The following is a 25,626-nucleotide window of genomic DNA, read 5'->3' on the forward strand; positions in this document are numbered from 1 at the left end:
TTGTGTGTAGGGTGAAATTACAAATCTCCATAACGAGTAATGTTGTGCTGAACTGTACAATGCTATTGCAGGGCTTCCAGTACACCCACACAGGGCATTGTGGTTGACTCCAGAAGGTCCCTATATTGAATCGTCCATCATTCTGTCCATTTTGGGAGTGGTGGTTTAGCACTGAAATTACGCCCTCTGGCATCAGGAATTGCAGCAAAGCATTAGTGCCTGTACTTTATTTGCTTTGGGCACCGCAAATGGCATTGATTATTCAGCCTTTAATTGAAATGTCCTTTACATTTTCAGTCCTGTACTGCTGAACTAGTCAATTCTTTGACTGCAGTTATCCGAAACATGGATGTTTATCTGAAAAATCAGTCAAGGAAGATATCGCCTATGGCGAAATGCCCCCCAACGCACATTGCTCAGGGTAGAATAATTAACTGCAGATGAAACTCAGAACATATGTTCTCCAGTCCAATAATAGCCCTATCCATCCACCAATAGTGCCATTGGTTGTGGATGTGTGTCTCTGCTTCTGGGCATAGATGTGATGACACCAACTTTAACCATAGCACGATTTGCATTCCAGATCCCTTATTTGATATATTTTGTTTTCCTCTCTAATATATAATGGCTGTCTGATCTAAAAATGAGCAATTGCTAATCGCCCAAGTTACAGTACTTGGTGATGTGTGGTAACCTCTGGTGAGGCTAGCTGTGCTGAACGGCGACAGTCGCACTCTCAAAGGAGAGCACTTCAGCTCTTCTCATATGTCCCAACAATTTTCTTGAGCCAGGTGGTACCCCTCTAGTCCCACTGGCCAAATGCACAGGGTTGCTTTCTTCCCTCCTGTTACTGAATCTTCCCCCCCCTCTGAAAGACCCCCCCCCGTTCCACACACACTTTGCAAGTGATGTCTCTAGACCACCTCGGCCATCTGCTGGAGATGCTTTAGTGGCTTATTAAGCCCCCATCTCCTTGTCCTTTCCGGAAGCATGCTGTGTAAAATGGCTTTGGATCTGTGCAATTGCTAGACTGCATAGATACCTGTTTAGAGTCTGTTCCTGTGGCTCAGGTTGGCAAGTAAATACCACCATAAACTCTAAAGCCTCCACCCGGAAAGAAAAGACATTACGGCGTGAAGTACATTATACCAGCAACAGACACCCGGGCCTGGGAAGGGCCATTATCCCACAATGTAGACAGATCACAGCATGGTTACAGAGTTTAGGTTGCTGGTTGCATACCCTAATGTAGTATCTTCCCATCTGAGTGCAATGGGAAGCTTGTATTTATCCTGTTTTCTGTCCTTTCGTCATGCACCCCTTTGTTGAAAGATGGAAGAAACCCCAAGTGCATTAAAAAGATTTGACTTCCCCAGAGGGTGCAATTTTATAATGCTGTAAATGGGGGCAGGGTGCTTAAGAGGGCAGTGGTGTTCGATAGTTTTGGTTTGGCTGTGGAGATGTGCACTCACTGGCATTCAACTCCGCTTGTTGGTGGAATGTCTGTGGGGAACATATGATTTCAGAAAGAACAGCTGCCCCTGAAAAGGGGATGGGAATAACTATAGAGCCACTGCCGAATTTCTAGGGAGCCAGTAGTCTATTGAAACGTGTATATTTATTTTTTTATTTTTATTTTTTCTTCTTCTTCACCTCCTTGCTGTACCACTTTAATAGCAGGTGGAAAGGATTTTCAACCATTCGAGCGCAGGCGTAGGTCTTTAAGACAGATGCCCCACTTGAAGAATCACTAGGCTCAGAAGGTCTAAAAGTTTGGCAAGGAAAATTCTACCAAATCCACAGCTGGGTCGTGTTCCCATTCTCTGTAATTGCCCACGAGTTCCAGTCCTCAGAAGAGGAGTCCTTTGTGAGAATTACCATGTCCTAGTCCCATGACCAAGCCCACTTCCACTCAGAATTTTCCCTTGGACCTGCTTGCTCTGTGTTCGCTGCCACCCATGGGTTTGCCCTCCCCGATATCCCACACTTTTCCTCAATAATCCCCACCCAGCTTCTTACCCTACAGCCTACCCTTCCCACTCACTTTCCCTTTTTACCATTGCTGGTGGTATTGGTAGTAATAGTGTAAGTAGCAGTACTTGAAAAGGTCTAATACGTGGTAATAGTTGTAGTACTTGGAAGTATTATTACTTTTGTAATGTATATGTATGTGATTTTACACAAACCATACAAAGTTAATTGCAGTGTTTAAAAGAGGATTTAAAAAATATGAAAATCCAGTATCACAAAACCTATAATTTGAACACATTTTTAAATAACGCAACAGTGCCAAAGACACTATTTGTCGACTCGACATCATACATAACCAAAAGGTTTTAGAATCCTTAAAATCCAGGTTGTTGCAATCTCTGAGCACAAAGCTACTGCATTCAGTGCATAGATGGAAAAAGAGCTTCAACGTATAAAGCGTTGGAAGAGAAAATTGTATTTGTCGTATTTCGCAATCGCATGTCTTCAATTTCTCGAGATGGAGAAAGATTGTATCGAAAAATACACCTTATATGAAACCTCTTCACATGGGGATGAATATCCAAATGTTTAGTAAAATATTCTACATGAGGATTAAAAAAAAGATATTGTTCTTAAGTCCATTCCCATAGCAACACCTTGTATATTAAACTTTAATGTCATTCCCTTTTTTTTTCGAGTATTGCTGAATCTTTATTGCATAGTCCACATTTTTCCATTTCAAGTAATCCAGAACTGATGATGCTGATTGCGTATTAGAGTTCTTGAATGCTTGGAAAATAATAGTTCTGTACGACTAGCCTGTATAGGAGACAACTCCGGGAGGCCTAGAAGGCCTTTCCATATCCTTCCTACCAACAAATTCAATTGTTTAGAAGACGCAGATGGAATATCTGAATGCTGTACAGAAGAGAATGCACTTCTTGTTTTGTGTATATAACTTAATGAGAAAAAAATCTTACTTAGAAAGGAAAAAGCATTTATGAAAATTCTTTGCAAGGACTACATGGCAATCCATCTTTGTTTCTATGAAAAGTATTTTATTAGTAATATTTATACCCTGGGTATTTCAAACCCTGGTATTTCAACCAAAGGACTTCCCAGGTTAATTGTAAAAACTGAAATCGGCATTCAAGACCTACTTGTATTCTATCTACTTATATAATATCTGTGTATGCTAACCAAGCAAAAGCAAACTCCCCAAGCCTAGAAGGCAAATTACAAACTGAATTATTATAAAGGCCCAAGATATAAGTAAAATATATGTGGCTGAAATGCAGTCCTGTATTAGTCTGACCTTTTGTTTAAATTGGCTGGGTTGGAGAACCCCTGGAATCTAGACTAATTTGGATTATGGTGTACCCGAATTTGCGTGTTTCAAGCATACTTAATTTCAATTGACTTAGTCAAATGATGCCTGACAATCTAAAAAGGATACATGTAGATTATTTGTGGTTCCCACTCCAACCAGTTTGATACGCATATTTAACAAAACCAAAATTAGTAAGGTTAAGATTGTCACAAGTCTTGTTTGATAAATAGATATGATTGTTTAACTTGAGCCCAAATTTGGATTTTGACAGGCAAAAGGGAACACAACTTCGTTGGAAGCATACAATAAGCCTAAATGGGCCAGTAATTCTCTGGAAGATTTCTTGAATACAGGAATGATGGATGAATATTGTTGGTATACTTCTACGACCTCCAACAAGCCAGATACATTGTGAGACCCCCTTTTTAAAATTGAAGTATTCACAGTACTGCAAGTAGTAATCCTAGTCGTATTGTAGTGGTATACAGAAATCGAGAAAATATTGCAGTGTAGACTGAGTCCTGATCACCCATTTGTTCACTTATTCCAACAAAGGGTCTGCGATCTCCTGAAATGAAATCCTTTTTCCCAAGCAGGTTCTCTGACATGCCCTCATTTAGGGCATGCTGCACTGGTTTCCGTTTCTTACTTTGCACCCCAACAGTATATAGAGCTCGGTGATGACACTGATGTCAATGACTGGTAAATCAATTGCAGCAAGCTGCCTCTGCCTGGCAGTGAAACTCCTTTGAGATGGCAGCCTTCCTGTCCTATGCAGGAGTAGAAGACCACACACAAGTAATATTCTAAAACAAGAAAACATCAAACATCAAATATCAAGGTGCTCACTTAATACATTTGATTTATTAATGAAGTTCACCAAAGCGTATTTCATGTAATAGTCCACTTAGTATAGGGACCAGTGCTTAAATCCAGGTCAAGGATCAGAGTAGTTATTTCTGGAAAATGTACAATGTGAAGGCACCGCTTATAATACCGGGGCATTTTAATAATCATATTTGTGTCAACCCATGAAGTCACAGTCCCAAGCATGGCCAAAGGCAGTCAATGAATGGGTAAATGGGCATTACCATGGCCATAGGCAGTCAATGGATAGGTAAATGACCAAACACTCAAAATCTATGTGTACCCCTTCCAATATCATCTCTCTCTCCTAGCTGTACTCCAATGCAATAGATTCAGCATATAGGTGTTGCTGAAGCGCCACCTAATAGTCAAAACTAAAAATGGATAGGTTGCATGCACTTACCGCTTAACCTTCGAACTTCCTTAAGATAACCGTCAGCTAGTACAGTGAGCTGTGCGTTCGCCTTTGATGTTTGTGCCAGGTTTGAATCCCAGCAGGGTCAACTCAGCCTTTCATCCTTCTGAGGTTGATAATGGAGTACCACTCTGTGAGATAATGTCTTCTGCTATTTCAGTGCTGAGACCTATGGGTGTGTAGTGCTGTATAAGAAATGTATTATTATTAAGTATTCTATACTAGATGTTGGTGTAATTGGAGGAAAGTCCCATAACCTAAAGGAGGGGCAAAATGGGAAAGTACTGACTTTGTGGGCTACCTTTCCTGTATGGCATCAACATATTCTGTATCACTCTTGTATTGCTATGTCTGTGACTGCCTTTATAGATCCACTAACCTTGACACTATCCCTATCGACCATTTTGTGGCCAGATTCTATTTGTAACCTTATCCATCTGTGATTGGCACTTGTTAAAGTGAGCTTAAGTATCTTCATAGATCATGTTCACCCGGCCATTAACCGCAATTACAATTCATGAAATGAGAAAGTTGCCGATTTTCGGATTCATGTGTGCGCTAAAGCAATATTATTGACTTGCACCCTGTAGAAATTGCAGATTCTGACCCTGCACATTTTTAGCAGGATGCTGGTCTTACTTTGGAGTGATGGGAGGAATTTTCATGGGTAACATCTGGCAATTTTGCCGTGGAAATGTCCTACCATATGATCGCATGTAGAAAAAGGTTTTTTACGCCACTTTCCAGTGTGCAAGTGTTTTGACGCTTTAACCAGAATCTCCCTCGGACCATGAGCGCATTCTTTGGAGCTGCATCGTATTTTTATTTTTGATTTATAGAGGCTGTTCTATTTGATTTCTGTTGTAACCATTTAAAGAAATAATTCCTTCTCCTTTACCTTAGGAATGAACACGCTAGACGCTCCGCAACCTGTGGCTTTCTTAGCATGCAGAAGGACCATCGGGCTCTTGCAATGGATGAATTCTTGAAACTGGAGCTGGAGCGGTTCAAATGTTATGTTGTAAGTATGATTGCCTGTGCTCCAGAGTGGGAATTGCTGGGAAATAGATCTTTGTAACAATGTTTCTCTCTGATTTTATTTTTTTTTTCGTTTTCTAAAACATGGCAAATTAGCTCGCTTTTGTACCCTTTTATATGGGACGCTTAGCTAGGGCAATGCCAGACCTAGTGCTAAGCCATGGACACTACTTTTTCCCATTGGTTATATTGTATTGCCAAATAAACAAATTACACTAAAAATAGATCAGGAAACAGGCTAAACGTGTACCTTTTTATGCTTCTTTAAAAACTCCCAGACACAATAAGACATTTACGTGCACCATGTATGAGACAACATTAGGAAAAAGAAACATTTGCAATGCATCAACTTGGATGTGCAGTTTGTAATTGGAAGAAAAGAGAAGAACATATAATTTTACATTGGAGGAAAACAGTATAATTTGCAGGCCAGTGCAGCCTCATTTGCCATTTACCATTCCTTCCTCGTATACTTTTAGTGGACTGATGATAACATCGGGAAATCTCCTTCCCATATAGTTCAATAATGCATAGTCCCCTTTATTCGCTCCCACCCACAGCAGAGATTTATCTTTTCTCTTATTGAGACTATTTATAAATCAGCACTTGGCAGAAGACATGTGTTTCTTTTTATCTGTATCCTTGGAACTAAACTGACAGCCTTTAGCGCTTCTGCAGGATCTTCAGCATGGGGTCTGGCATGGATTCACATGCTCATGAATATTCCCCATCGTCAGGTTGGGAATCCTCGATCAAGAAAAAATCAGTATCAGTTTAGTTTCTGATCTGTCTTTCTTAATAGTAACCATTCACTGGTCTCTGGGTCATACTGCCCCAGACAATGACTGCCCTCTCCCTAAGCCCCTCCCCCGGCAGCCGTCCTCAGATTTGTACCGCACGTTCAAGTGCTGGGAGTCCTCGTGCTATAGCTCTCGAGCTTTTACTGCGTTTTCCTGCTTTTTTCAAAAAGATTTTCTCATTTTCTGGTTAAATCGAGCCTCGAGCTCCACCGTTCTACCTCCGATCAACGGGGACCCGTTTCGGAATTTTCTACACCCCTCAAGCGTGAAGTTTTCGTCGAGTTACGCTTCTTGGAGGATTCCAGAAGATCTGAGGCCTGACATGGCCCAGGACAAGGGAAGCTTGACGCCCGGATCCAAGCTGTTAAGGAACTGCCCTGCATGCGGGTTACAGAATGTTTTCAAGGAGGACGAGCATTCGAGATGTCTCTAATGCCTTCATGAGGACAAGACGCACGTGGAGAAGGACTGTGCGTTCTGCAAGAACCTATCGGAACGAACCATGAAGGATCGTCATTCCCGCCTCGCTGCTGGCTGGAGAATGGCCCAGCAGTTGAGAAGAAGAAAAGGTCAGAGCGGTCTTCTAAGTCCTGTGAGAGTGCCCCGGCGACGGGGGTCCCACAGAAGGCTAAGCACTGCGAGTCCGCGGGCACCGGGAGTGCCGAACGGTCAGGCTCTACGGCTGCCAGGCAGGGCGCACCTTCCCTGGCACCATCGACCACGAGCCAATGCCCTGGTTCGGGGAAGAGGAAATCCAAGAACCTGGATAAGCTTCTGAAGAGGCCCCGGTCGATCTTGAAGGATTCGGCCGAGGGGGAGCGAGGCAGTGACCCTCCACCCAAGGTGAAGGCCTCAAGTGCGCCAAAAGTGGCGAAGGCCTTGATTCACCCGGCTAAGGCCTCTATCGAGGGAGTTGCGGCGGCCCTGGCGAAGCCTGGGGAGGCTACACCAGTGGAGGCGATATCGGGGCCCAGAGTTTCCCTGCCACCGCGAAGGGAATCCTCTTTCCAGCCCATCGACAAGACCTTGGTGGAAAAAGAGTGGGCTGGCGGGCAGTGGCCATCAGACATGGATTCAGCCTCTGAGGAGTTGCTGGTGGAAACCGTGAAGAATCTCAACGAGAGGTTCGAGAAGGTACGATCCAACGGGAGGATCCCGAAGAGGTGGTCGAAGAAAGCGACGGTGATGCCGACGAGGCCCCAGTGGAGGAGCAGCCATCCCTCCCGTCGCAGCCATTGTCCGAGCCTCAGGACAACTCGGCGGCCATTTTGATGGCAATCCAAACCTTATGCACAGAGATGAGGACAAGATTACCAAGAACCCCGGCGGATTATCCAGAACCGGGCCCGTCGGGAATCCCTCCGAACAAGCGGAGGAGAGTTCATCCCTCCCCGTCCTTCATGCCCCCACGACCCGTGGAGCCCTCATCGGACCCCAGGATGACACGGCGACGGATACGGGGACGGATGACAATGACGACGGTGGTGACGACGGGACCGACCGACCCTCCATCACCACTCCCTCGGGCTTCCTCGCCCGACGAAATTGGCTCCTTTCACGCCATGATCGCCAGGGCATGAGAGCTCTTCCAGCTCTACCCCGAATAATAGGAGGGATTCCTCTATCAACGGCGAGAGGCCAAGAGAAAGACGGTCCTCGCGGTACCGTTACTCGACGATATCTGGGACAAGGGACTTGCGATACTGAAGAACCCGTCCACGACGCCTGCCAAGAGGGACAGGTATGAGAAGTAGTACCGGGTCCCCGACGCTGCCCCTTTGTGCCTCAGGGCTCAACCTATGCCGGATTCGGTCATCTCAGCGGCGGCCAAGAAGAAGGTGGCGGGGGCGACAGCCTCAACCTCTACTTCCCCACCTGACGGCGAGGGTAAGAAATTGGATGCCATGGGGCGATGGGTCTTCTCGGCGGCGACGACAATTAAGATAGCCCCCCTACTGGACTTCCTACCAGAGGAGAAGAGGGCGGAGGCCCTGGAGATTCTGCAGCAAGGTGAGGTGGCGTCGGACCACGCCATAACGGTGGCAACGGACATTGCAGACACCGGGTTTTGCCAGTAAGGCAACAGTGTTTGCCTTCGACGAGGCTGGCTCAAGGCGACAGACTTCCGTCAGGACATGCAGACCAGGGTTTTGGACATGCCGTTCGACGGTAACAATCTGTTTGGGAAAACAGTGGATGAGTCGCTGCAGGCCATCAAGGCCGACAGACGGGCCGAGCCCTGGGAGTCCTTCAGCAATGACAGCCCTTTCGGAGCACCGCGGGCAGACAGGGGGCCTCCCAGGGATCAGGCGGTGGCTCCTCTACGTACCGCCAGGCGGCCCGATCCTCGTCCAAGGAGGCTTACAGAGGTCGCTGCAAGCAAGGAGGATCTTGGTGTCGTCGCCAAGGAGGCAAGGCCGCCTCCAAGCAAGATTGAACCGGCTGTAGCGTCGGGTCCCCACCGAAGCACTCCGGTGGGAGGCTGGCTGGTGAAGTTCGTCAGCGTGTGGGAGTCCATCTCCACCGACCGTTGGGTGCTGGATGCCCTGGCCCTCGGGCACACGCTCTAATTCCGAAAGAAGTGTCCCCGCATTCCTCCCGTGGCCAGGAAGGAAAATCACGTCCCTCAACTGCTGTTGGAGCTAAAGGCGATGCTCAAGAAAGGTGCCATCAAGCTCGTCCCCAAGAGGTTCCGGGGCTTCGAGTATACTCAAGATACTTCGTCAGAAAGAAGACAGGCGGTTGGTGCCCCATCCTGGACCTACATCGGTTGAACAAATACATCAAGGCATAGAAGTAAAGGATGGTCACTCTCCAGCACGTGCTGGGTCAGCTGGAGGAGGGAGACTTCCTATCGTCGGACTTCGAGGATGCTTACTTCCACATCCCCATCCTAAAAGGACACCGAAAGTTGCTCAGATTCGTAGTCTAAGGATGCCACTGTCATGCCTCGGCGACAGTGGCGGATTTGGAACCGCTGGCGCTATGGTCCGTCATAGTCAGTTCCGTCACGTTTGTTCTTTGGGTTGTATTACTGGTCTAGTTGTTGCACGCGTACGTGGCCAGAGGTAATTCTACAACCACTTCCGGTTTACGGACGCGTTGCAACGCTTCCTGGTTACCCACCTGTTTGTTGCCTAACGCTTCTCCTGCGTTCCTTTCCCATTGTTTGCGGACTGTGTCCGTTCCTTCTCCTCCCTCCAACTACTCTTGCTCTCTTGTTTATTTGTTACTCCTGCTCCCTCTCCCGCCTTCTTCCTTATCTACTCTGTTTTCCCGTGTATTTCTCTCCCTCCTCAGCTGTACTCTCTTCCCTTGTACTCCTCTGAACTCTTCTGTCCGCCTGTGTACCAGACCTCAGCCCACCTTTTGGATTGCCTCACCACCTTGACTCTATCTGCATCGCATACCATCTCGTCTACCGGCCCACTCCAGTCAACTAAAGAGGTCGCTCAGGGTTTTTGTGTGCCGTTGGCTTTTTCCCCTTCTCGACGTTCCCAGAGGATTGCCCTTTGTCACCCTTGTAGGTGGCACGGTGGCATCCTTCCGTGAACGTCCCTACCTCCACAAAAAAAAGGAGGGACCCAGAAGAAAAGATAAGAGGGGTACCAAGAAGGACGAAGGTGAGGAGCTCGGGGAGGGTGGTGAATCGGACTCTTCCGTTGAAAACGAGGATATTACTGACTCCAGTCACAGCAACTACCAATTCAGAGCTCTGCCTTTCGGATTGAAGTAAGCACCCAGGGTGTTCACCAAATGCCTAGCACCAGTGTCGGCGCGCCTGCAGGGGATCCACATCTACCCCAACCTGGACGACTGGCTCATCCGTGCAAGGACAAGAGAACTCGCCGTCGACCACACGGCGAAGACCGTCCGCTTACTCACAGAGTTGGGTTTCTCCATCAACTAACTGAAATCCCATTTGGTTCCGTTGCAGGTGGCACTGTTTCTGGGAGCGAAGCTCGATACAGTGGACCGATTGGCGTCTCCGTCGGAGGAAAGGACGAAGGACATCTTAGGCAAGGTGCAGCGCCTGCTAGCCACGGACATGGCCAGGGTGAGATCCATCAAGTCCCTCCTTGGAATGATGTCCTCATGCATCTATCTAGTGCGCCTTTGCAGGCTACGGATGCGTCCTCTACAGGAGTTCGACGCCCGCTGGATGCAAGCGGCGGGCAGCTTCGAAGACCAGATCCCGCTCAACAAGGTTTTATGTCGGGTGATTCAGTGGTGGGGCACCCATGCTCACCTCACGGTGGGCACGAACTTCCAGACCCCGGCACATCAGGAGACGGTGACGACGGACGCCTCCCTGGAGGGATGGGATCCGCACACCGGAGATCTCCATGCAAGAGGCCTTTGGCTCCCGGAGGAGAGGTCTCTCCACATCAACATCTTGGAGCTCCGCGCCGTGTTCTGGGCGCTCAAAGTCGTTCCTCCCATCCCTCAAGGGCAAGGTCATGATCTTCACCGACAACACCACCACGATGTTCTACATCCAGAAGCAGGGAGGCACCAGATCCCCAGCCCTATCCAAGGAGGCCCAGGATCTGTGGCACTGGGCCATCACCCAGGGGATGTTTCTGGTTCCCCTTCCATCTGGCAGGAATAAAAAACACCATCGCTGACTCACTCAGCAGGGCGCTCGTGCAACGAGTGGGAACTACGCCAGGATCAAGTGGATCGGCTCTTCCAACGATGGGGCAAACCCCAGATCGACCTGTTCACGACGGCGACAAACTCCAGTGCCAGAGGTTCGCCAGCAGGTTTCCCCAGCCGAGGAGCATGGGCGATGCTTTCTCGTTCCCCTGGGACGGCCTGTTATTGTGTGCGTTTCCTCCGTTGCCGCTGCTTCGACTCATCAGCCAGCTCAAGAGGTCCCAGTGCAGGATGATCCTCGTTGCACCGGCGTGGCAGACAGAGATCTGGTTCCCGGACCTTCTGGACTTCTCAGCGTCCCCACCAGTCAAGTTGCCGACAGACGCAGATTTTCTCTCCAGAGAGGGAGGCGCCATTCTTTATCACAACCCGGAGTCGCTGAACTTGCAGGCCTGGCTCCTGCAGTACTAGAGTTTGGAGGGTACGATATCCCGGCTGACTGCAGAGAGGTTCTTGCGAAGGCCAGGGCGTCCAACTCTCAAGTGCTACGGACCTAAGTGGAAGAGGTTCTTTGTCTGGTGCTGTGCACAGAAGATCAACCGTCTAAGGATTACGGCACCTCAAGTGCTACCATACCTACTGTCGCTGGGCAAAGCAGGACTAGCTCACTCTTCCATCAAGATACATCTGGCAGTGATATCCCGATACACCAGAACTGCAGGACGGCCGTCCTTGTGGTCTCATCGACTGGTGAAGGAATTTATGAAGGGACTGTTCCGATCGTTCCCGCCGGTGAAGGCTCCAGTCCCGGCGTGGGAGCTCAACGTGGTGCTGACCAGGCTCATGGGGCCACCATTCGGGCCTTTGCATTCGGCTCTGTTGAAGTTCCTGTCATGGAAGACCGTGTTCCTTGTGGCCATGACCTCCGCACGACGCGTGGGAGAGATTCAGGCCCTATCCTGCAAGCCTCCATATTTGACTTTTCACGCTACGAGGGTGGTGCTGAGGATGAACCCCCCCCTCCCCTTTCATGCCCACGGTGCCATCGGACTTCCATCTTAATGAGCCCTTGGTGTTGCCTTCGTCGCCGGCCGAGAGGACTTTGCACTCACTGGATGTGGCTAGAGCACAAGTTCTAAATGGACCGAACAAAGAGTTTTCGCAAGACATCACAGCTGTTTGTGAACTTTGGACCTGTGAACCAAGGGAAGGCTCTCTCGAAGGCTTCCATTTCCAGATGGCTCTCCGGCTGCATGATGCACTGTCATCGGTTGGCCAACCGACCGTTGCTCGGCCGTCCGAGAGCCCATTCGACCAGAGTGATCGCTGCTACTAGAGTGTTCTTGTCTGGTGTGCCCCTGCTGGACATCTGCAGGGCTGTTACGTGGAGGTCGACGCACACCTTCACAAGATTCTACTGCGTCGACTGGGATTCCAGGGAGGAGTCCAGAGTCGGCCAAGCAGTGCTGTGCAATCGGTTCGCCTGAAGGTGGGCCTGGTGAGGGGGCCTGGTGAGGAGGTAAGAGTTGCTTAATGTTGAGTTTATGTAATGTTTAATGTTGAGCCTTTTGCCACCTCCCGTGGTTGTGCATGTGTGTACTGCTATGTATTCTTATATTTTCCTGAGAATGTGAATCCATGCCAGACCCCTTGTTGGAGAAGGAACAAGTTACTTACCTGTAACTGTTGTTCTCCAGCATGGGTCTGGCATGGATTCACATGCAAACCCTCCCTCCTTCCCCTCTGCGGCTCTTCACTTGGTCATACTGCCACTTTACGTGCTAACAAATCTGAGGATGGCTGCCGGGGGAGGCTTTAGGGAGAGGGCAGTCATTGGCTGGGGGCAGTATGACCCAGAGACTAGTGATTGGTTACTACTAAGAAAGACAGATCAGAAACGAAACTGATTCTGATTTTTTCTTTACCGAGGATTCCCAGCCTGATGGGGAATATTCATGAGCATGTGAATCCATGCCAGACCCATGCTGGAGAACAGTTACAGGTAAGTAACTTGTTCCTTCGCATGAGAGAACACAGTCGCTCTTCAGTAACTAAGAACAGATGTGTTTGTTTAATCCCGTGTTAGTTTAATCCCGTGTTTGTTTAATCCCGTGTTTGTTTAATCGCGATGTGGCACTGCCCAAATCAGAAAACAGAAAGAGGATTCAACTTGGGAACCCTCCCGTCCCCTGCACACTTTCAAATGTTTGGATTAATCCAATACAGTTGTTTAAGCTGCGTTATATGCATTGTACATACATTTGTTTCTAACACATATGGTCAGACACAGGAGTGTGAGATAAAAAAATATATATCTTTATAGTCAGGCTGTATTATTTTCAGCAAGAATTATAGTTCAGACAAAGATTATTTACAGTGCATAGAAACAGTATCAATAGATAAAGCTCAAATTGAAGAAAAATGGAGTCCAAATTGATTAGCGACGCGTTTCGAGGAAGTTCTCCTCTTCTTCATAAGGCCACACTTGGACTCTTAATGTAAAAGGAAAGCATAAATTCAGTAAAGAAAATTTTGTAAGCACAATGCATAGACTGTTCATGTCATATTAAATGTATACAGTTAAAAAATAAATGGCATTAATTGTATTTAGAACATTAATCTGTCCCTAAAAAATAGGGAATTGAAACAATGTAACATGTTCTAATATGCATTGTAATTCATGCAACATTATAAGATTAACTAGGTTGCCCCTGCTCGAGAGAGGGGCTGAAGGTCTACTGAAGCATCTTTTCCTGCAAAATTAACTGTATAACGTCCATCATGCTGTAATTTAGTAGAGTACTACCTCTAATGGGATCTATCACGTGGATGGTGAAACATAAGCTAAAGAAAATTAATATGTAGGTAAAACAATACACAGATAATTCTTAGGTTATATCAATCTAATATGGAAGAAATACAAAAATCGTTACCTCTGTGAGTAGAAAATGCTGGAAACAGAGAACCGGACGGAGCGGTGAAAATAGATAGACAGTCTTCGTACATCGGTTAGTTCCTTAAAACATGGCTAATTCCCAAAAAGATACCAGAAATCTAAAGAAAACAAAGCCTGATCAATGCCAAGCTCAATGTTCAAACGTAACAGTCATAGGTGTGGGATAAAAAAAATTATTGAGTAACATACCTAACCAAAATATGGAGGGCGGAAAATAATCAATACAGCGGCCCACATAAGGATGTAGAACTTAAGTTTCCCGCCGTCACTACAGAGGTGCCTCAGTATGTGGGAATTCTGTCATACGAATAGCCAAACTAAACAGGAATGAAGTCCTGATTAATATAATATACCTAGCAATCTGATATGAAGTAATGGAAACATAATATGATGTTTAATCAAGGCAAAAAATGTAAAGAATTACCGTTCTTAGGAGTTCAATGCATCTTTTGACATAAAAGGATGTATCCATGATTACGATTGCTCCCCCTTTGTCAGCCGGTTTAATCGTAATGTCTTCACTTTTCGCCAATTTATCTATTAGATCTAGTTGGCGGTTTTTGATATTAATGGGTGTTTTTCTTCTATAGTCAATTCTGCTTAAATCTTGTAGGACACTCTTCTCAAATAAATTCAAAATTGAATTTTGTACCTGTGGGTCAAATGTACTCTTGGGACGTATTACCAGTAAATCACTTTCTGGTAGTCTAGATTCCTTTTCAGGTTGCGAGTCAAAGAAAATTTTAAGTCTTAATTTTCGCATCAATCTGTGTAGACAGATTTTTTCTTGAAATAATGAAGTATTACACGTAGGAACAAACGATAATCCTTTGTTCAAAATGTTAAGTTGTTCTATTGAAAGAATCTTGCTGGAGATATTCACCACTAGATTATTGTCCTTTATTTGTTTCTCTTTTTTGTTTGTGGCTTTCTTCCCTCTCCGGGTCTTTCTCTTATGCCTAAAAAAGCCCCCGTTGTCATTGAATGCCTAGAGATCTACACCTTCATTACAATATAACCTCGTTCCAAGATGGCCGACCTTGAGGCCCATTTACTTCTTAGTCCTTTTTCTTTACCTATTACTTCAGTCCTCTATTTATCTCCATGGTCACATGTAGTCTCCATGGTTTGTGAACAACAAGCCACTCGGCTGAACAGACTCTGTTCAGGATTGCCCCCCTATGCTCCAGGTAAGCGTGAATGCATGTGCATTTATCTATCTAGGGACCAGGGAAATAGTTCCTTAGTCTCATGATTCTTTTTTTTCTGTTTTCCTTACACTTTCTTTAGTTGATACTCTAACTGACCTATTACTGCCGGATTCTTCAGCTGTTGACCGGCCACACAATCTTGACATCAGTTGCACATCAGCTTTGAGAATTGTGCCATTTGCACATTCTTACCACGGTAATTCTTTACATTTTTTGCCTTGATTAAACATCATATTATGTTTCCATTACTTCATATCAGATTGCTAGGTATATTATATTAATCAGGACTTCATTCCTGTTTAGTTTGGCTATTCGTATGACAGAATTCCCACATACTGAGGCACCTCTGTAGTGACGGCGGGAAACTTAAGTTCTACATCCTTATGTGGGCCGCTGTATTGATTATTTTCCGCCCTCCATATTTTGGTTAGGTATGTTACTCAATAATTTTTTTTATCCCACACCTATGACTGTTACGTTTGAACATTGAGCTTGGCATTGATCAGGCTTTGTTTTCTTTAGATTTCTGGTATCTTTTTGGGAATTAGCCATGTTTTAAGGAACTAACCGATGTACGAAGACTGTCTATCTATTTTCACCGCTCCGTCCGGTTCTCTGTTTCCAGCATTTTCTACTCACAGAGGTAACGATTTTTGTATTTCTTCCATATTAGATTGATATAACCTAAGAATTATCTGTGTATTGTTTTACCTACATATTAATTTTCTTTAGCTTATGTTTCACCATCCACGTGATAGATCCCATTAGAGGTAGTACTCTACTAAATTACAGCATGATGGACGTTATACAGTTAATTTTGCAGGAAAAGATGCTTCAGTAGACCTTCAGCCCCTCTCTCGAGCAGGGGCAACCTAGTTAATCTTATAATGTTGCATGAATTACAATGCATATTAGAACATGTTACATTGTTTCAATTCCCTATTTTTTAGGGACAGATTAATGTTCTAAATACAATTAATGCCATTTATTTTTTAACTGTATACATTTAATATGACATGAACAGTCTATGCATTGTGCTTACAAAATTTTCTTTACTGAATTTATGCTTTCCTTTTACATTAAGAGTCCAAGTGTGGCCTTATGAAGAAGAGGAGAACTTCCTCGAAACGCGTCGCTAATCAATTTGGACTCCATTTTTCTTCAATTTGAGCTTTATCTATTGATACTGTTTCTATGCACTGTAAATAATCTTTGTCTGAACTATAATTCTTGCTGAAAATAATACAGCCTGACTATAAAGATATATATTTTTTTATCTCACACTCCTGTGTCTGACCATATGTGTTAGAAACAAATGTATGTACAATGCATATAACGCAGCTTAAACAACTGTATTGGATTAATCCAAACATTTGAAAGTGTGCAGGGGACGGGAGGGTTCCCAAGTTGAATCCTCTTTCTGTTTACTGTTTATTGTCGGGGTCTTGTGCCATGACCTCAGTTTTCCCCCCCGCACCTAAAAGTTTATACAACATAATCCTCGAATCTCTTTACTAATCTTACTTACTATAGGTGTGCGCCTCTATCTAAACCCTTCACTGCCCAAATCAGACCAAGGGTTATACTGATTAATTATTTCATTTATTCTTCTTGTTTGAAATCCTACTCACCAAGAGCCCCGTGAATGGGGATTCAGCCTTCACGAGAGATGTCTTCTACGAAGCAGGCAGTGTCTCTCCCACTGTCGGCTGCCTGCCCGAGCTCAGCGAGGATCTGGTCCATCTCCCTCCTTTCTGCACTACCCAGCTCAGCTCCCAGCAGAACTCGATCAGCTCTCTTTTCCCCCCCCCCCCCTTCTCTTCTGACCTTCTTCTCTCGTTGCCAACCTCCAACAAATTGCCTACGTCATCATAAAGATCCATATTGCTTCACCACCCATCTTCGTGCATCCTGCCGTGAGGTCATCAATCAAACCCTTCCCCTTTTAGCCAACTCCCCAGTAATTTTCTCAAACCCTTTCCCCACAACAACCTTTATACAGCAGTCTTCTCCAGCCTGGATGAAATGTGCAACATAGCATCTTGATATCCTCTCTGCATTCCTGTTTAAACAAAGGAGCTGTTTTGACAAAGCACATTCTGCTGCCTCATTGTACTCTGAGCCTTCTGTCCATGAAGCACACTGCAGTTCAGCTTTCAATTCTTTTGCATTTATTCTCTAAACCAACATTGCATTGTGGACTATGGCTTACGCACCCCCAGTCTAATTACTAACAATCACTTGTATTAGTCTTGTTAAGTTTAGTAATTAATCATTTTAATTGTTAGCATTCTACACTGTGCTGAGCTAAATCCCAAATCACTCCTTTAGTGCCTCACATCAGCAAGGAGCCACACACCTAACGCAAGCTGCAACATTAGCATCATTTGTCCAGTTGAACACACAACCTACTACAGGAGGCTTGTGTCGCTGACATTAGTGCAGTTAAAATGTGTGTATTAAATATCCCTACATCATCCCCCTAAACAAGGGCATCTAAAGAAACATGAGTCCTAGCAACACTTCACCAACCCGTGTGATCCTCTGACATGCTCTGATACTGTGGGAACCTATATTTTTTGTGGCTTAAAATTAGCAACATTTATCTGTAATCGTTCAGTCACAAATGTTCATGGGATTAAGCATGCGAGTGCGCGTTTTGCACTTGCAAATAGGTTTAAAATAAAATAAAAATTCCAATTTCTTTTGTTTTTTATTTATTTTATTTTTTTAACCAAGCTTAACAATATGCCATTTTAATTCATACACGAGTATGTGGTCTGTTAAATATTGCAGTAACCAAGTCCTTTCTAAAAAAATCAAATGCTAGTTCAGATTCCTTGAAGAAAATAAAACTAGCAATAATTGTCAATTCGGTTTCTAGTGATTATTACTAATAAAAAATTAAGAATTAAATTATAACAAAAAACAATGAAAGAATACTGAATTAAAAAAAATATGTATGTCGTGTAAGGGGTTAAATCTGGTGGGGAGGGTGTTGGGGTGGAGTTTAAAACATGTGGAAATAGGGGGGGGGGGCTTGGAGTTGGGATCCCCCAAAAAGTAAAGTAGTTTTTGCGCTACTTTGGATTTGTTAAAATGTCATTATTTTTTGGTTCGTTAATATTACAGTAAACATGTCCATACAGTCAACAAATGCCAAGGGATTGTAGAGTAACCCTTCAACGCCAACACCAGAAAAAATACAACCCACTAGGGAAAAAGGCCCACACTTCTTGCAAGGAGAAGGTGTAATCTCACATGAATACAAGTACGTGCCAACAAATAACTCTGCTGCCACCAAACGCTCTGTCGAGGACAGCATGAGCATTAGCTTTTAAGGCTAGACATCATCACGGATAATGTACATCAAATAGTTGACAAATCCAGGTAGCTGGTTGGTTCTACCCTATACACATATAGCCTGCTCCATACGGGATGCCAGGTGATTGGTCCCAGCACCTTCTGTCCATCTTCTTCCACGTGGGGATCTTCTTTTGTCATTGGAGAAATGTATAAAACATTCATTGGCAATTGGGCTACACAAACGACTCGCAGTACTACAGGGCACCTGGTACCAAGGACATGAGCGAGGGGCTACTTTAGAGTTTGTGATCCTCAGAACTAAATGAAGACCTTTCCTTTCCCAGATGCACCAGCGCCTCCCAAACTTTTCACACACGAGGCATATGCAAAGGTGGAGCCAAGTACCCCCACCCAAAGCTCCTCCCCCATGCTGCCTATATGTTGGGAGCCAGAGTGTGAGACACATGCATTACCAGTGAAAATAACTATACCAAAGATAATCTTGGAAGTAGGATTCCCATTGAGAAAGCCAAACATGCATTCACGATAATATGATGGGCATTTGAATGAAATCTCAGAGAGAGTGTGAAAACTGAGCAAAAGAGAAAATTGGTGACGTCATGGAAAAGCAGAGCTGACGCACCAGAAGAGACGCAGAGACGAGAGAACATAAATATTCTATAGACTGTAAAGAGGAGGTGTTAAAGATGAGCAACATTTCAGGCTCGAGATGAAGATTCTAATGCTACAGAAGTAATGAAGAACATACCAAGTCCTTTTACAATTTACAGATGCAGTAACGCAAGTAGACAAAGTATTCTTAAAGGCTGGCTATGTAGTGAATAGATTGCAGCGATGCGCCAACTTATGTACATAGTAAATGTAAGGACTATGGATGATTACACAACATAGTTTAGCAGAGCTGGATCCCGTGAGCAGAAATACATTTTTCAGTATGTTGCAGTTAGAAATTCAAAACGTAACCATGGAGGTGAATCAAAGAAAGGCTTGGTTGGCCCAAGATCAGGAAGTCAAGGTCACTGTGGTTCTGAATGTTCGAGCAGTGGTTACAGAATGTGTGAAAAGAACAAAACTCCTGTCTTGGGTGTGGAGCGAGAACATTGAAAACGTTGAAGGTTCATCATTTAATAGTATTTTAAATGCAGCAAGACTCAAACATGGTCTGTAGTCACGTGGTCAGATGGAAATACAGTGGGACGAACTGTATATCGAAAACCAAGAAGACAGAGTATCCCCCATATTCTCCAGCAGAGAACATTTCCAAGGCCAAGTTCAAAGCCTTAATTGACTTAGCAGGCTGCAAGAGTGATGAGAGATGACAGGCTAATTGGTGGGAAGCTATGGTTATGACCAGCCCACCAGCACCTGGGTGCCAGCCTGCGCTCTGCTTACGTGTGTGGAATATTAGAGGAGTACGAGGGTGCCAACCAATTATAGAGGGCTGCGTAACAGAGAGCCCTATAGTTTGTATAAACAATGGGATGTTGTGTATTTGATGTTTGTAGTGATCTACACTAGAGGAGGGTTAGTTGCCCCGCATGATGTTAGAAACCTAATCACCTTCCCTGACAAGTATGCAACGTGAACCTAGATGTTCCCTATAAGCCTATCACCTTCGCAAGTAGGTTTTTATAGTTTGCCACAAAGGTAGATGTTGATGATGAAATTTTAGTACATAACCTGTTTTTTTTATTTTTATGAAATGCATTGAGTGAGAAGTTCGAGCGACTTCGTTGATGTTAGTTTTACTCCTTGTTTTAGATAATTGATATTAAAACAGATGCACTTTGCCAACTTCCTGAGTCGGTTTGATTATTGATGTTTGAGTATATTGTGCATCTCCATCCATCTCAAAGTATTGCTACGTCGTCTTAAAGGCTGGGTCGGATACCCCAGTTCACATATATTTGTTACCTTCTCCCCTGGCACCTCACAGCACAACTTGCATGAACTGCTAGTGGGGGCAGCCAGTCCCTATTCTATGATCTTCCTGATCGATTGGTCTATGTACAGCTTTATGGCCAGGGGTCTTCGGTTGGTCAGTGTACTCGTATGCTTATGTCTTGGGGGTCTTCGGCCGCTATAACTTAACAATCTGGCCTGGTGGAGGGCTAATGGCCTTGCCCCCTTTCACATGGGATAGCTTCTTCAAAGTGTGTGTGTGTGTGTGTGTGTGTTCTCAGGAAATGAACCTTCTGCTGAGCTGCTAGGGCTGCGCGTGAAGAACGCACACACACACACCCTCTAACTGTGAGCATCTACCTTCTAAAATGGGATTTCGCTTAACACGTGGTTCTAAGGTTACAATTCGCTCTAACTTCATGAGTGGGTCTCTCTCCCCATTCGATCTTATAACTCTCCTGCACTGTTTCCTTCTACAATTGTCTTGTCCTGAATCGCTGCAGGGCCTGGGACTTTCTTCGCCCCTGCTTCCCAACAGGATCAATGGCAATACATGTCCATATCTAGGAATAAGTGGCAGTGATTGTCCATACCTAGGAATAGATTTTAACCGGTGTCCAAAGCTATGAATAAAAAGGCAACAATTGTTCATACATGAAGGATAGACTCAGGTTAAAGATATGGGCATATAGATAATTGTAGAGAAGGAATGGAAAGTGAAAATTCCTTTAGACCGACAGTGGCATCTCCATCACAAGGCCCAATGCTGGCTCTGGCAATTTTGCACAATGGGTCTGTTTGCCCCAAGAGGCCAGTGTCATGCCACACATTTCATCATCATAACAATGCAGGCTTGCATCCCTTACGTCTGGGCTCCTCCATTACGCTTGTCAATTTCCCCATTTTTTCCCCATCTTTTTTCCCTCTTTTCTGTCCAGAGGACTCCGGTCCAGGGTCCTCCTCTGTCACCACACGGCTCCAGGGGCACTGGTAAGGGAAACAAGTTAACAATCTAAACCAGAAGAGAAAGACAAGTATCAAGCACATTTCTTTTTTATAACTCCCCTTCCAATTACCTGGAAAGCAAATGTTGGTATCATATGCATGCCTAATTACAATCCTTACTGGCATCCTATATATTTCTAATGACCATAAACCTGTACCTTTCTTACACTTTATTTTATTTATTTTCATACCTATATACACAACACTCCCTACGGTGTGTACGAACCTACTCTGATGAATTATTGAGCTACTTACCTCACTGCCATTCCCTGATCTATTCATCTTGATCTTTATGGAACGTTACTTCATGCCCTACTAGTTTCTCCAGTCTGTTCCAGCCTTTTGACGTAGTGCTTCGGGTGGAACAGCTTTATTTGATTGACATGGACAAATTGTTCCACAGCCAGATCTCCTTCCTTCATCATAATCCTGTAGACAATAGGCAAAACCTTGTCTACAATTTTGTACGGGCCGTGCCATGATGCCAGAAATATAGCATTTGTATTGGTTTTTGCAAAATTAAACTTCAACACCTGGTCACTTACTTCATACTCCCTCATGTCTTCCTATCATAGTATGATTCGGCAACCTCAGCTGCCCTGTCCAAATTTTGCTGTGTAAATGCATGCTGCAAATGCTTTCTTAAATCTTCCATATATTCATGAATTGTGGATGCATTTACCAAGACTTGTTCATTGGTCCTGTATAACAAACCATTTTCCTACCACCTAAGGCCTGTGAACCTTGATGGTGGTGACTTGATTGCCTTTAGGACCAAAGGGAGTCACAAATCCAACTGGGCCCTGCTTCAACCACAATAATTTTTAAACTTAAATTATTGATCTATTGCAACGTTCCACACCACCAGAAGAAGATGGCCAATAGGAAATATGTAGCTTCCTCTTCACTACCAGAATCTGCCACATCTTGGTCATCACTGCACTGGTAAAATGACTTCCACTGTCTGATTCTATTCTTTGTGGTAAACCAAATCTAGAAATTTTGACTTCGCCAGCAAAGTAGCCACTGTTTGCGCACTGGAGTCAGCTGATGGTATGCACTCCAACCATCATTTTGACATTAAACGGATAACTGTTAACAAGTACCTGTTTACCCATGCTGATCTTTGGACTGGGCCAATAAAATCTATTTGCAAATCTGACCAGGGCAGTGTCGGATGCCATTACTTTTTACCCACACATTCCCTATTCCTGCCACCAATTATTTTTCAGAATTGCCCCCACGTGATATGCACATCCATTCACATACACAGTTGGGAGATTCTTGTGCACTTCTTCATTGAAGGCCTTGTGTGAGGATTCTTCAAATTAATGTGTTTTTTACTCTATGCAGCCCTTGGTGCCCAGTGATGATGCAATCCGCCAGCTCTTGAGCAACTGGGCTTTTTGTTCTGTCCATATCTCACTTCCACTGGGAATACATGCAATGCCAATGTCCATGATGTAATTCTTGATTGGACTAAGTTCCCTGACCTGATCCTTTTACTCTGCAAGAATTGCAGAGGCTGATTATCAGTTTCATTTTGTTTCGATTTGTGACCATGCTTTACTTTGGCATATTCAATGGTTATTTGAATCAGATTTCTGATAGAAGGCTGCTGACACACACTGATCTGTGAACCCTATTTCTATTCTGTAAATCTGGTTTATTCTTTGAACAACCTAAACATGGGGCTTTATCAGACAATTGTTCAACTCGGTTACTGCATCAGTGTTCCTTTCCCTATTTCCAGGACACTCCCTGCTTCAGTAATTTAGTCCATGGTTGTGTAATTTCTGCCTAATCTTCAATACATTTTCTGTTGTAACTTGTCATCCGTAGCAAACTCTTCAAACACTTTTAGATTTGTGGAATCTTTTAAATTCTGGATGGCTTCAACCTTTTTCTTTTGTGGTTTTAACCCTTGCTCTGTCACAAGAATGTATACTACTTCTACACCCCTGTGCTTTCTGCAATGAACCTCTGCCCCAGCCTTTTGCAACTGGCTGAGCACATCTCTAATTTCATTGAAGTGGCTTTTTATGTCTTCATTTTTTTTTATCGGGACATCCACATAGATCAGTTACTCTCTCGGCTGCATCTGGGAGTACTTTGTTCAGGAAGATCCCAAACTCTCTTCCACTATTGATGTACCTGAAAGGAGTATAATTCTATGCATAATGTAGTCGATTACACAAAAAGGAAAATCATTTTGTATATCTTCGTCTAGGGGCACACACCATTACCCTGCTGTAAGAACGAATGTGGTAAATACCTTTTTGACCCTTGAATTTGTGCGAGGATTTGATCAATAAACTGAAGTGGCCACCTTGACACAGGTGCCCTCTTATTTAGCGCTCAAGTCTGCGCACACACGCCATTGATCATTGGCCTTTAACACACCTAATACAGGTGTATTTGAAATACTGTCAATGGGTCTAATGATTCTTCTGGATTAAAATTATTTACATTATTTCTGCCAAGTATTCTAAACAAGCCAACAGTAGCATATATTGCTGCACAAATGCATGCTCCCTTACCATATCCTTCTGACAGTGTAGCAACATGCCAATCAGTGCGACCACAATTCTAGGCATCTTTGGCAAATACCTCTTTGAAATCCATGAATATTTTCCTCAACTGACCAATCTCCTCTTCATTGGTGGAAGCATCTGTGGCTTGAATTTGCTCCTCATCCATCTCCGAGAAATTCTCTAAATGAGGAACTTCAGTACTTCTGTGTGGCAGTGTCCCTTGGGAGACGCCACCCTGGAGTATCTTGGCATTTCAGCCTCTACTTCAACTTGCTGGTTTTCCACCTCATGTTCATTCATTTGAAATGGGATGCAATGGTCCTGATGACAACAAATCACATCCTTTGCTTTGGTTCATAATGGTATACTGACTGAATTTTAAAAATCCTTTTTGGTATAGAATCTAAAGATTCAGGCAGTTCACCCTTTGAGGTGACATACATTTCAGGAATATTCCCAATGTCTGGGTTCTTTAAATCTGCAGTGTAGTGATTTTTTTTTTTTAAACTTGGTATCTCTGTCCTGGCCAGCATTTGTTTGAAAACATTCTCATTAATGAAAATGTTTTTGTTCTAGCGCCAAAACTGCCTCAAACATTTCTGGATACCCATTCACATGCACAGGTATCCCTTCTCTCACGTGTATGTCTGCAATTGTTGAAATATACTTTTTCTGATTCTGAAACCTCACGTTGTTCAGTCTTCATCCCTTAGATGAAAACACATTGCGGTTTTATCTATCTGTGTTTGCCAGTTCTTCTTGGGATCCAAGTAAATCTTTATAGATTGTTTTTCTTTTTCGCCTTGTATTTTACCCAGGCAGATGAGAATGACCGTGACAATAGGTAAACTAGCAATGGTGTCATTCTTTTGCATTGCTACTCTAACTCAGATTTCAGGGTTTTTTTTGTCCAAAGACCACCACAACCTATTTTACCCCATCAATGAGGGGTGACGGCCTCTTAAGGCAATTTTATTTTTTTGTAGGAGTGGGTTTTCTTCAATAGGTCTGACCACCACCTCTTGTCTGTCTAAGTTTCCCTATCTTGATGTCCACTTCAATGGCACCTTCCACTGGTATTTCCTCCCCATTGAAATTATGCATAGAGCCTTCAATCTGTCTCAATTTCAGCATGTCTTGTGGGTGTCTTCCTTCATTTTTTCTGTCCAATATTTTCCTTGACATCACGGTTGCCTGTGCGCCTGTGTTCACCAATGCAAGCACATTTCATTTCTCTACAACGGTAAGAGGGGCATAATACCTGTCTTCACATTCTTTAAGTATACAAAGGAAGTGTGAATTATTGCTAATCTGAGGACATAATTTCATTAGGCCTGTCTGGCTTGTTGCTAAGCAAAAGCGGCATATGACACTTTACCCGCCCTCTTTCAGTTCTATGTTCATTTTTCTGTCCTGAGGATTATTTTGGGTCTTTGCCACTGATTGCCCTCCTCCTATATCGCGGCCACATGTGTTCTCACCCCATTCCTCTTTTGCTTTTTTTCCTTACTTACCAGTACTCTGGAGCACAATTGTTTTGTATCCTCATTAGCATTGTGTGGCAGAACATCAGCATCTTGTGTATGAAGCTTACCTGTTTCTTGTACCATTCCTGTCGGTTCTTTCTCATGGAACATCCGTGGCTCTAAATACTCCTCGGGGAACTCATCC

At 44.2% G+C, this 25,626-nt stretch overlaps 1 protein-coding gene across 1 annotated transcript in view; it reads left to right on the plus strand.

The window, feature by feature from the left end:
• Nucleotides 1-25,626, plus strand: part of LOC138581799 (baculoviral IAP repeat-containing protein 5.1-like) — a 139,760-nt gene that overhangs the window by 65,878 nt on the left and 48,256 nt on the right. The window contains exon 3 of the mRNA XM_069652817.1: nucleotides 5,487-5,604. Coding sequence (XP_069508918.1) covers nucleotides 5,487-5,604 — 118 coding nt within the window. The remainder of the gene's footprint in view (nucleotides 1-5,486; nucleotides 5,605-25,626) is intronic.

This window comes from Ambystoma mexicanum, chromosome 3q (genome assembly GCF_040938575.1).
Source record: "Ambystoma mexicanum isolate Mex_15411 chromosome 3q, UKY_AmexF1_1, whole genome shotgun sequence".
Taxonomy (NCBI): Eukaryota; Metazoa; Chordata; class Amphibia; order Caudata; family Ambystomatidae; genus Ambystoma; species Ambystoma mexicanum.